The sequence below is a fragment of the Neovison vison genome, chromosome 10, assembly GCF_020171115.1.
Source record: "Neovison vison isolate M4711 chromosome 10, ASM_NN_V1, whole genome shotgun sequence".
Classification (NCBI taxonomy): Eukaryota; Metazoa; Chordata; class Mammalia; order Carnivora; family Mustelidae; genus Neogale; species Neogale vison.
In genome coordinates, this window is record NC_058100.1 from 2779558 (window position 1) to 2791981 (window position 12424).

The window sequence follows — 12424 nt, forward strand, 5'->3', positions numbered from 1 at the left end:
GGACAATTACAAATTCATGTTGTCTGTAAAGAGCTCTTTGTGCAGGACTGACGGCTGGGGGTGCTCACGACGGGTCCAGGTGGGATGCTGTGAATTCTCCATGATTTGTCTCAGAGGCTGAGGGTCTGAAAGCCAGTTTGATGTCGTACAGATGAGAGGGACAGGGGGGCCGACTAGGGTTGTCATATAGCAGAGGCTCAGTGGTCCTGGAACAGGTTTGGACCAATTTTATTCAGTTTCCCCTGAGCTACCACTGTGTGTGTCTCACAGGGAGCTTGTGCACAAGGATTTAGCACAGAAAGAACTGCTGGATCCATCTAGTCCCTGCTCAGAGCCATTGGAGGTGGAAGAGGCAGGGCCAGAGCTGCAGGCATCATACTCATGAGACAGGTGTCCCCGAGGCGGGATTCTCCTGCTTCTTCCCATTAAATCATGGTCATGGCCTGGCCTGGCCTGCGGACCTCACTGTAGACAGTAGTGACAGAGTTCTCCTCTTCTAGATGTGGTTCTCCCCGACCCTGCAGTGCACACAGAGGGTTCCTGGAACAGCTGAGGGATGCAGAGGGACCCACGGAGATCCAGTGCTACTGACATGACCCCTGCCCAGCACCCAGCACCGCGTGGACCCCAGGAGAAAGTTCTTAAGTTAATACTGTATTGTCTGAAAAGGGTTACGGAGGCATGGGGACAAAAGCCAGCAGATGACTGGGATCGAAGGCACACACGCAGGTATAGAGGGACTTGGAGAACCCAGGCTGCCTCTTCTCCCAGCTTCACCTTGTCCCTGTGGTCTTCAGACTCCTGTTGGCTCAGCTCAGCATAGTGGATGCCACCATCCGGGTCCCTGGGCTCCTCCTGTGATCCTGCCCCTGAGTCACACAGAGATGGACGTTGAGTCTCAGCCTGGAACCTGTCCCCTCCCCCTCCATGACCCCCATCACCATGGCCACACCTGCCAGCCTCCTGCAGGGACAATCCCTGAGCAGCAAAATGCAGGAGGAAAGAGAATTCAGGGTATAGTAGGGGAGGGAAGTCTTGGCCACAAGAAGAAGGGCAACCTGCCTCTCCCAGGCTCTTTGGTCTTCTTATTCCCACGTTTCTTCCAAAGGTACAGCCCAGCTCCAAGGATCAGCACCACGACCACAACAGACACGAGGATGTTTCGCAAGTGGGCAGCACTGGTCTGTCCTTGTGGATATGTTTCCATCACACAGAGAATGAAGAAGGTTAAGGCGACAGAGAACTGAGGACGCCCATTGCCAGGCACATGGAGACTCTGAAGGGACCTGGTCAGGAGCTCGAGAGGGAGGAGCATGGCAGAGGCTCTCACTCAGCCGTTCCTGAGCTCCTGCTTGGGGCCGGGGTGCTGAGAGGAGCAGGACATGGTGCCCGCCCTTGAGGAGCCCCTCAGTGGGGGGAGGGCTGACACATGCCAGAGGCAGCCAGCCAGAGCCATCCCAGGACACTAGAGCTTACACCTTGTACCCAGGTCATCAGGGAGGGCCTCCTGGAGAAGGTGATAGGCAAACCTGGTCTTGAGGGAGGAGTAGGAGATTGCTGGATATTCAGGGTGGGTGAGGCATCCCAGGAAGGAGAACCATGACCAGGAATGGCTGTGACAGCTCCCCAAAACTGGGAGCTGCTGGAACCAACTGGGGCAGGCCAGAGAGGGACAACGTAGGGGGAGCCTGGTGGGAGGATGAGAGGGAGGCAGGAGCCTGTTTCCAGAGGACCGAGTGGGTCCCTGAGACATGAGCTTCCTCTGGGATCACGGATATGGAGGCAGTAGGTCTCCCATCAGCTGGTGGAGGAGTGTGTGAAGGGGTGAGGGGAATCACAGGGAACCAGGTCATTCATTCATTCAGAGATACAGTGACTGTGAGCAAATGGCCCAAGGCTAAGCCTAGGACAAGCATTCAAAGGAGCAGCAGACATGGCCCCTGCCCTCCAGGGGTTCAGACTGCACAGGACATAATCCTGGGCCAGAGCATCAGCTCCCAGTGAGTGTGGGGCCAGTAACCACTCCTTAGAGGATACAAGGTGTGAGGGCAGGACAGCAGCAGCTCCTGCAGGGCCCTGAGCCATCGAGGCTGCGGAGCCCTGTGCAAACTCTGTTCATGCTGGGACTGCCCCCAGCACGCGGCCCTGTGGGACTGCCCGGGTCACAGGCCCCCAGAGCCAGCTGCAGGGAGAGGGTCCCTGGATGGGAGTAAGTGGGGAGTGGAGGACTCCTGACTTGGAAAGGCTGAGGGCAGAGGGAGGGGCTGGCTGCAGAGGAGAGCGGGACATATCGGGAACGCAGGCAAGCAGCTGGGTGACATGTGTCCGTGAGACCAGAAATGGGAAGAGGAGCCCTGAACCCTGAATCCTGCAGGAATCACTGGCCCAGACCCCTCAGATGGCAGAGACCACCGATATCCACAACTCGATTTTCCTGAAAGCCACCGTGGACACACTCATGGTGATGGATGAGGGCAGAGAGAGGTACCTTCTGGGTACTGCCTGGATCAGGAGGGGTGAGGGCTGGAGGGCAGCATGGGAGGGACACCAAAGGGCAGACGCAGGTTGGATGTTCCTGCCAGAGTCCTGGATGGGGTGACCAGGTGGCCGGGGGTGACATAAATGTAGGGGAAAAAGCCGAGAACCCTGACCCAGGTTTCCCTGACCCCCAGAATGTCCCTCCCCTCCAGCAGGTGCACTCACCATGATCACAGAGGTCCCCAAGATCCAGGGTGACAGTTTTCTTGTCCCCCTGGTTGCTGACCACACAAATGAGGCTGGGGCTGGGCTGGCTCAGGGGCAGGTTCACAGCCAGTGTCCAGGGGTTGGGGGCTGGTCCTGGGGCCGGTCTCTGCTCCAGCTCCCAGGGGAGACCCTCGCTCTCCCAGGACACGGTCAGGTCCTCCCTGGTTCCTGTGGTGTTACACTCCATGGTGACGTTGCACCCGCCTCGTGTGAGGGACACAACCGTGGCTCGGATCTGGGGACGGGGCACAGGCTCTGGTGAGGGAGGGACAAGAGGACAGAGTCTCAGGTGAATGTAGAACATCGCAGCTCCTGCTTTCTCCTGCAGATTCTCCCTGATGCTCTGGCTTCCTCCCCCTAGGATGGCGATTGCATTTTACAGATAACAAGAGAATTGACCCAAATCAACAGCAGGTGCCAATAAGGAAGGGAGCCACTGAGTTCAGCTCTATGTGATTTCACTAGACCGAGCACGTCTTACAAATCTCCCTTGAGAAATTAAACGCTGGAGTCATCTGCCTGAAAACGATTAACTCCAAGAAAGTGGTGTGTCCCCTACAGGATGGTTAAGTGTAAGACACAAGGATTTGTCCTGGTCCAGGCCCCGGCTCTACTCCTGCTCAGATGGTTCCTGGGACCGCAGAGCCCGTGGTGCAGATGGGCACCGGCCAGCTCTGGGAGCCCAGAGATCGGTCCCAGGCTCACGCAGGAAAGACCATGGGGGACATGGTGGTGGTTCCTAGGAAAGGCCACCCCAATTTTTGTAATATGCACTGAACTTGGGGTCTAGCAGGAAGACAAGGGACAGACTGGGAGTCTATCTGCAAATCTCCAGGACCTGAATCTGCGAAGGCCTCTCTCTCTGGGGTAGGACGTCTTCCTGCGCAGGGAGGGAGGCTGCAGGGAGAGCGAGCTGCTCCCTGAGGGTCTGGGGAAGGGTCACCCTGTGAACTTCTCCTCCATCCGCGGAGGTTCAGAGCTGGACCGTGCAGTCTGTGAGTGAGCTGACTTGGCTGGGCTGAGAAGGACGAGGGGACGGGGCGGGGAGAACCACACGCAGGATTGCGGCTCCTGCTAGGTGACGAGTGTCACCTAACCATGGCCATGTGCTGACCCTCAGAGCCCGCAACTGTCTTAGGTTCCAGGGCAAAGGGGAACGGAGGCTGAAAACCAGCTGATCCTAAATTAGAGATGGTCTGGATTCCCTGGACAAGCCCCGTGTGATCACAGGGTCCTCACAAGTGGGAGGAGGCAGCAGAGGAGGTGGGAGGGACACGGTGTCAGAGGGACTCACCCACCAGTGCCACCTGTGAAGGGGAGGAATTGGCCACGATCCAGGGATGCCACTAGAAGGGGGGACAGGAGCAGAAGTGGATTCTCCCTGGAGCCTGCAGAGAGGAGCACAGCCCCGCTGACACCTGGACCTCATGGCCGAGGCTCTGGGGTCTGACTCCTGACCTACAGCCCAGGAGGACCCCAGGGGGTGTGTGGTCAGCCACTGAGGTGTCCTCACCTGTCACAGCAGGACGAGACAGTAAGAGTCTCACTAAAAACCCTGAATCCTACGCGGACAATGAGTGTTATGGCAAAATCCCCGTTTCCCCCCATTCCGTGTTCCCTCCTGAAGCACAGACGTGATTCGTCCCTGGTGTGAGTCTCAGCTCTGCCTGCACTTGTGCTGACCTCACAGCATCGGATTTCTGGGGAGAAGATTGAGTCCGAAGGCTGCGGTCTGGACAGAATCCTGCAAGCGGGGCGCACGGACACTGTGGGGGATGGAGGAAGGGGGTCAGCTGTGGGACTGGGGGAGGGGCCGCCACGTACCGTAGACCGTCAGGTAGAAATCCTGGTCATATTGTCTTCCTCTCGAATAGGACTCTTGAACCCGGTACAGCCCACTGTCCTCAAGGGTCAGGTTGTCAATCCTCAGGGTCGTTGTGTTGACCACATGGACCCTCTTCTCGAACTTGTTCTGGAGGTTGAGCCATCGTGGACCATCTCCCTCGGGACTGACTTGGAGTACGGGTGTGTACATTTTTTGATTTATAACACCCCAAGTAATAGTCTCCGGCTCAGCTCCTGGAGGTAATTCTGGATTTTTGATCATGTGAAACAGCACAGAAGCTCCCAGAATCCCCTTCAGAGGAACAGGGTTTCCAGAATCGTCCACGGCAGACCCACGGGCTCCAGGACTCTGGGTCACATCGCTGCAGACACCTAGGGCATAGGTCACAGAAAACATGGGTGTTTTTCATTAGGAATAAAGGAGGAAACCCTAGAGCCCATCTTCATTAAATCCATTCCATGTGCCCCCTTTACTGGGAAGGCAGGAGATGCCATGAGCTTGAGGCGAGGCTGGAATCCCTCCTGGTCCCAGGGGAGCGTTCCCTTGAACAGGTCACAGGAACTTGCTCACCTGCAGTGTCCTGACCCCTGACAGCGAGAGGACGAATGTCAGGAGATCTTAGGTCTGAAGCACGAGCACCTTTTGGGGCCACAGCGAGTGCATTTCTGCAGAAGGCAGGTTCTCACGGGGATGCAGAGACCCCTTGTGCCCACAGGCCGTGCGACCTCTGCCCTTGGTGTGGGTCCGCCCCCAGGGCTCCCCTCTAAGGAGCAGAGAGTCGCTAACATGGTGGACGGCCCTCAGGGACAGCGGGTCCGACAGGAGTGTGACCCCATCTTGTTTTCACCCTGTGTCCTGCTTGCTGTGATAAAGTCTGTCGCTGTGCTGTGGGCAGCCCCGTGGAGAGACCCCCATGGGGAGGGACGGAGGGCAGCCTCTGGCCAACAGCCAGGGAGGGGTGAGGTCCTGACACGGCTTCCCCAGGCTCCACTGAGTCGGGCGCAGCCACACTGCACCCCTCCAGTCCCGCTAGCACGTCGGGACTCAAGTGCCACGCGTCCCACAGCCCAGTGCTCCAGCCCTCTCCTCAGAAAGCGAATTGGCCAAAACCTTGCTTTTGGGCTCTCAGCCTCCAGAACCAGGAGGTAAAAAGATTGTGTTGTTTAAGGGTTTACACTGTCCTGTTTTGGCAGCCCAGGAAACTGAGGCAGGAGCCCAGGAATTGCAGCCCCCACCCCACGTGGCCCCAGTGAGGGCTCCTGGGGTCTTGCCTGGGCTCCTGGCCAGCAGGTCACAGATCATGAACTCTGGGGTGAGACACACCTGGGGTCACATTCTAGATCTTCCCTTCACTGGGTGAGCGGCCCCGGGCTATTTCCTAAAGTGTCTAAGCCAGGAGCTCCCACATGGGAACCACCAGGACGGGATGTGAGTGTGTTCACGGGGCTCCTGCAAGGATTAAATGTGACGACACATGAGAAAGCCCCATAGTCACTGCTTCCTTGTCGTCTCATCAGTGCGTTAGGCTGCGGGGAGTTTACAGGTACCTGCGCCACCTGCCGCTCACTCACCGGAGACCACAGGCTCCCCATGAACGTGAGGCCGTTTCCCTACGTTTACTGCTTCGTCAGATTCTGGGCATCTCGGGATCCCAGGACACCCCCTGACGCAGGCGGGTGCGGAGTGTTGTCCCCTTTCCAAGGTGAGAAGGTTGCATTTCAGCCACACTCAGCAGCTTTTGTCTTAAATATTAAGTAGATTCCACATTCCAGTAAAGGGGGGCGCTAGACATGGAAATGCAGCCTCTCCCCGACCTCTGAGCCCCACTGCCGCGTAGCCCTTCCCACAGGCTGCTGCTGTTCCAGGTTCCCGTGTGTCCCTCCTTCGGGGGTCTCTGCACTGACAGGTGCCTACGTGTGTCTCCACCTGCACGACCCCACACCACCTGCACTGCTCTGCTCCCCCCTTCTCTGCACAGCTCGGGACCAGAAGGGATTCTAGCGTAGCCTCTAGCCTGCGTCTGCACACGGGGACGTCTCATGAACAGCTGTCCGGCCGCACGTGGGGCTCTAGTTCCCTCCACGTGTGACGGGCGGTCAAGCGCCTCTGGTTCCTGCCATCAGGTCCCATGAACAGCCTGGGATTGGAGGCTCTGCACACAGGGACATACGGAGTCACAGGCAGGGGCGTATCTGTCCTGTTCCGTGCCCATGAGTCACACAGGTTCATGTGCATCATATTGGGGCATATGTGTTATACACAGGGACATACGAGCCACACATGGGAGCACACATACTATACACGGGACATGTGTCACACACAGGTGTATGTACAACACGCGAGGGAGCACACAACATGTGGGCACATACACCTCACACGCGGGGACACACACCTTGCTCTCAGGTGTGCACGCATCACACACAGGTGTGTCTACAGCACACGCTGGGCTATACACGCCACACTTCTGTGTGTACAGGTTGCACGTGACCGCGTATCCAGCACACAAGTGTACACACCACAGGCAGCTGCATATGCGCCACACGTGGTGTGCGTACATCACACTTGGTGGTGTAGACAGTCCCCGTGGGTGTGCAGACACTGGGATAACCCACTAGTGGGTCTTAGACCAAATCAGCTCCATCTCAGCCTCGGACAGACCCTGCTCATCGCCCCTGAGAGCGACCCCGGCGGCTCTCCCCCCAATAATGCTGAGGTTCCACCGGCACACGGGGATCAAGCTTTCTGCCCTTCGCCAGACTGATGAGAACATTATGTCACATTATATCTAAGGAACATTCCTCCTGTGAATGAGCCTGGCGGCTCCTCATGAATTAATGCACAGAACGACAGTGTCCCGTCACACCCGCGTCCCCACCCAGTCCACGGCCACGGCCCATCTCGTGTGCAAATACGCAGAGTGTGGTGCACACAGGACGCCAACCCCGAGTCAGAGAAGCCGTCCTTGTTGCAACGGGGACCGTGCCTGGGGCTCCCCGAGGGACAGCAGATCCATCCCCAGGGCGGCACCTGCCCACAGGCTGCTCCCCAGGAATTCTGAGCCCACACTGTCGCTCTCAGTGCCCCCGTGTGTGTCAGAGGGTTTCGCCCCAGGGGACAGGTTCACAGAGGTCGGCGTTTCTGCAGACCACGGGCAGCTGCTGCGTGGCTCCGGCCAGGCTGTTCCTGAGCAGCTGCTCCGTGCCAGCCCCCGCCGAGGCAGCTCACTGTCCAGAGCGGGCCGGGCACACCGGGGTCCACACCTGCTCAGGAGCAGAGACAGAGACAGCGGAGGCCCGAGGACTGCATGGAGCCCCGAAGATGCATCCCTCCCCCCTTGGAGGGCAGAGGAGGTGACCACAGGTGGTCCTGGTCTCTGGGTTCTGACGGGGCCCAAGCAGACTCCCCGGCTGTCCGTCCCCGTCAGGACACACGATGAGGACAGACAGGAGGGAGACATGGAGGAGAGGCCTCGGAGAAGCCACAGGACAGTCCTGTCCAGAGGGAGACCCGCAATCCCAGGATGTCACAGCTGGAGGGAATTCGAGGGAACCTTTCAGAGAGGTGGGGTTCCCTCAGGAGAAAACTGTTCTGGATTCACCCACCGCAGAATCAGTCCTGGAGACTTCCCACTTTGTCAGCCCAGTGCCTCCCCTGTAGGAAACTGCCCTACAGCCCTCCCCGGGCCCTCTTCCTGCCCTCCCCCAGCTTCCTCTGCCCTGCCCAGGGTTCTTCCCTCCCAGTACTGCTGTCTGGTCAGTGGGCCTCTGAGCAGATCTGAAGCTCATCCCCAAATATTGTCCCGGGAGAGGGGACTCAAGTACTTGGCGGGCTTTGGCAGGAAAGGGACTGGGGCTACCTGAGGGTTAACCTGCACCTGCTGGAAAGGGGGAACCTGGGAGAGAGGAGGCTCAGCCCCCAGGCTGCAGGGGAGGAGCGGCCCAGAAGCTGACGGTGAACATCAGCTTGAGGAAGCTGGAAGCCCACGCAGGACGCAGGACAGGAGGAAAGCACGACAGTGCTCAGATCTGCAAAACGTGCTGACCCCAAGGAGGGACAGAAGGTCAGGGACGGGGTGGCTGTGAGCAAGAGAGTCTGAGTTTATTTAAATAAGATGAAACTTAATTTTCATTTTTTTTCCTAGTTTTTAAAAAAATTTTTAAAATTTATTTTCAGCATAACTATTCATTATTTTTGCACCACACCCAGTGCTCCATGTAACTTAACTTTCAACCATCAATGTAAAATTTTGTCCATTTCTGCCTCTTTTCCTTTTTTCCTTCCTTCCTTTTCCCCTTCTTTCTTCATTCCTTCCTCCTTTTTTCCTATCATTTTTAGTTTTACAATCCAGATGTTTATGGAGGACGTTCAAGGTAATATCTCATATTTCTCCAGTTCAATAAAAGTGAAAAGAGAAAGCCCACCAGTTGCTGACGGGAAGTTACTCTACTAAAAGGGTCTTGCAAAGCTCTTTTTCTAATGATTTATCTCTCTATTTACAAATGCTCTGATATCCAAAAATTTCCTATAATCCTACAGGCACAGAGGGGCTGATGTGTTCACAGCAAACATTACAGACAATAAAAGCTTTCCAGGTGTCTGCAGAATTCAAAAATCCCAAGAGCACAGTATTTTCTCCTTTGTTCTTATTTAAAATGTTACGCAGAAGCAGTTGATCTTAGATGAGGTAAGAACCAGAAAACCCGGCTCTCCTTAAAACAGTCTTTCAGTTCCCTTTTTGGAGCCATCTCTGCTTCCCTCCCTTACCCCCAGGTCACCCCCATGCAGGGCCCAGGTCAGCAGTCTCCTGTTCCAGGCTCACCCCTACACACAGCAGGTGGGCGCAGACCTTAGAATTCTGGGGGCTCCTTTCCGTCCTTTGCAAACAGAATGTCACTGGATTCGGGGCCTCATCTTGCCCAAGGAGCCAGACTAGCGCGGCCCCTCCGGCTCAGACAGGGGCTCTGGGTTGGCGCCTCCTGCACACGGCAGCTACCGAGGCTATGGTCCCCGTGCATGGCAGGGGGGTGCCCATCCCCACCCCGGGTCCCCTGCAGCCACTCCTGTGTCTCCTCCATCCTTTCCCCACGAGGCTCCGGGGTCTCCCAGTCTCACCGCCCTGGGTTGGGGGGAACGGATTCCCTTCATGCTGCCAGGCTGCCAGGTCAGGGTTCCCAGCCTGACCTCAGCCCAAAGCTCCCTTTGTTCCCTCTGTCCACCCCGGGGCTCTGACCCAGCGCACCGCGTGTGCTCCGTCCTCACGGAGCGGCTCCGTCTGGTTCTTCAGCACAGACCCCAGCCAGCCCGGGAGCTCCTGCCTCCCTGCCCTCCCAGTGGCCTCCCTCCCAGGGGGCCCGGGCCACTCACTGAGGAGGAGGCTGGTGAATCGCAGGAGCCAGGAGGCCCCGCACAGGTGACGGTCTTCTGAGCAGGCGCCCATGGCCAGCTGCCTCCCTGCTGACTCTGCCTGGGCCTGTGAGGTTGCAGAGGAAATACCAGAGCGCAAAATCTAGAAAAGAGGAAAAGCATCACAGAGAAGAGCCCTTAGGGTCTTCCACACCCCAGGGGCGGGGCCGACTGCTCATTCTGGGACCTCACGGTCCAGCCTACAGTAACCCACTCGGATCTCTCATGGTTAGCTCAGCATCTGCAGGGGGACTTCAGGAGACAACTGCACAGAGAAAGACAATTATCATGGGATCTCTGTGATATGAGGAATTTAAGAGGAAGGGCAGGGGGTTGTAGGGGGAAGGAAGGGAAAAAAATGAAATAAGATGGGACCAGGGAGGGAGACAAACCATGGGACTCTTAATCTCAGGAAACAGACTGAGGGTTGCTGGAGAGGAGGGAGGGGGAGGGGCGGGGTGGCTGGTCATGGACACTGGGGAGGGCATGGGCTGCGAATCATGTAAGACTGATGATTCACAGACCTGTACCACTGAAACAAAGAATACATTATATGTTAAAAAAAAAAAAAAAGGAGGCAATAGCAGAATAAATGTAGAGACGGCCTCCTCTAGGAGGCCCGGTGCTGAAGAGGCCCCGTCCTTGTGCTCACAACCAGCCTGGTGGTCTCCCGTCCCCAACCTGCACCCCCAGGAACCCTGATCTGTGTCCCTGGGCTCCCACTCAGCCCGGGCCATTCTGCTTGCCAGCACCAGCCAATGGCCAGGTACAGAGTAATCTTCTAGAACCAAGGACACGGGGCCTCTCTTGCTTTGGGCCTGTCCTCTGTCTTTACACCATCTCACAAGTCACATCTCCTTTCTGATTTTCTAGGAACCTCACTGTCAAGTGTCACAGTGAGAAGCTAGGAGCCCGAGAACAAAGCCTCCTGGGAAGTGTCACCCCCACACCCCAATGCACACACGGGCATGTCCCCACTGCTGGTCCCCAGGGCTCTTTCTGCAGCCTAGGACCAGCCCTGCCCCCCACCACAGGACCAAGCCCACCCCCACAGAGCGGCCCCACAGCCCCCCTTCCCTGTGAGGCTCTGCCAGCCCCGGGTGCCTGCTCACGCACAGGCAGGGCTGGAGAGGGACATGTGCCTCTGGCCACAGGCTCAGTGGCCTTGACTCAGGCCCGGCCTCCTCTTCCCAGAGGGTTTCCTATATCCTCTGAGAACCCTGGCCTCCCATGGACCCTAGAGGAGCAGCTCCATCACTAACCCCTGGCAGGTGCCCCTCTCCCCATTCTCTGACTCCCCCTCACCTTCTCAGACCCTTAGATCCTCAGACTGGATCCCCAGGACTGGCCTGGGGCCCCATACTCAAGGTGGTCAGCCTCTTAAACCCATTTTATGGATGTGAGACCCGAGTCCTAAGAGTTTGGTCCTCCTGCCAGAGGTCACCCAGCAGAGCAAGAGTCAAGGTCTTGACTCCCAACAAGGAACTCTGAGAAACCCTGTGTCACCACTGCTGTCCCATCCCAGTGTGCGGCTTCCAGCGATCACCGCATCCAGTCTGGGCTCCCCCAGAACTGCTCTGCGCCCCTCAGCCCAGAGAGCCCTTGGCACTGCCTTTTTCCCCCGCTCCCACCCTGTGATGGAAGATTCCTTCCCTGGGCTGTCCCTGAGCCTTATGGGCGGAAAGTCCTTGGACTGAGTCCAGATCTGGGCAGCTCATCCCATCACAGGGTGATGGGGACCAAATCGACGGTGCCCCTGTCCCCATCGTTACAGCCCTGAGTGAGCGCTTTCAGGGTGCGAACTGTTTGCTTGTGCAAACCCCAGCTTGGGTTGGGTGTAGGGCCCAGGAGGGAGACCAAAGCAGCTGCAGGCCAGGACCCCAGAGGGTCAGCCTGGACACACTCCATGCTGGGGCAGCCCAGGGACTTTCTATACCTGCAGACACTGATCTCTGTCCCCTCCCGCCATCCTGTGCAGCAGAGAAGCTCAGGTGACCAGGCTTCCATGTGTCCAGGCCTCTGTGGTTCTCAAGCTCATTCCCTGTGAGGGGCAGTGGGGCTCAGGGTTACCGTCCCTGTCACAGATGGGCAGTCAGGACCCAAAGGTGATTTGATGAGCCCCTGGTCTGGACGCCAGGAAGGGGCAGAGCCAGGCCCAGGTCTCAGGCCTCCTAGGCCACTGGTCTTTCTAGCCCCGAGTCCCTCCCGGACCTTGAGAAGCCACACTGAGGGGGAGGGAAGCGAGGCTCTCTTCTCTCTCACACCCACAAGCAGAGGACATAAGCCTGTGGTTGTGTCTCTGCAGCCTCTGAGGTCCACAGCAGGCCTTTGCTGGCCACATCCGCTCCCCTGCACTAGCTACGTCACTCCCGGGTCAGAACCTCCAGCCCAGCTTAGGATGGGAGTGGCTTCTCCCACATTCAGGCTCTT

The 12424-nt window shown here is 57.5% G+C and overlaps 1 protein-coding gene across 1 annotated transcript; it reads right to left on the reverse strand.

Moving 5' to 3' along the window:
- Positions 1 to 321: 321 nt before the first annotated feature.
- LOC122918322 (SLAM family member 9-like) lies at positions 322 to 10034 on the reverse strand. The gene is made up of 6 exons (XM_044266636.1): positions 9956 to 10034; positions 4570 to 4962; positions 2705 to 3000; positions 1063 to 1204; positions 778 to 869; positions 322 to 518 (listed from the first exon to the last, which is right to left on the reverse strand). The coding sequence occupies exons 1-6, from the start codon at positions 10026 to 10028 to the stop codon at positions 426 to 428; spliced, it is 1089 nt and encodes a 362-aa protein (XP_044122571.1). The 5' UTR covers positions 10029 to 10034; the 3' UTR covers positions 322 to 425.
- Between the last annotated feature and the right edge of the window lie 2390 nt (positions 10035 to 12424).

Coding starts and splice junctions, on each gene's coding strand:
- LOC122918322 (XM_044266636.1), bottom strand. CDS start 10,028: ATGGGCGCCTGCTCAGAAGACCGTCACCTGTGCGGGGCCTCCTGGCTC. Junction 4,963..9,955: donor ATTCACCAGCCTCCTCCTCA/GTGAGTGGCCCG, acceptor CCTATGCCCTAG/GTGTCTGCAGCGATGTGACC. Junction 870..1,062: donor GACCAAAGAGCCTGGGAGAG/GCAGGTTGCCCT, acceptor TGTGTGACTCAG/GGGCAGGATCACAGGAGGAG.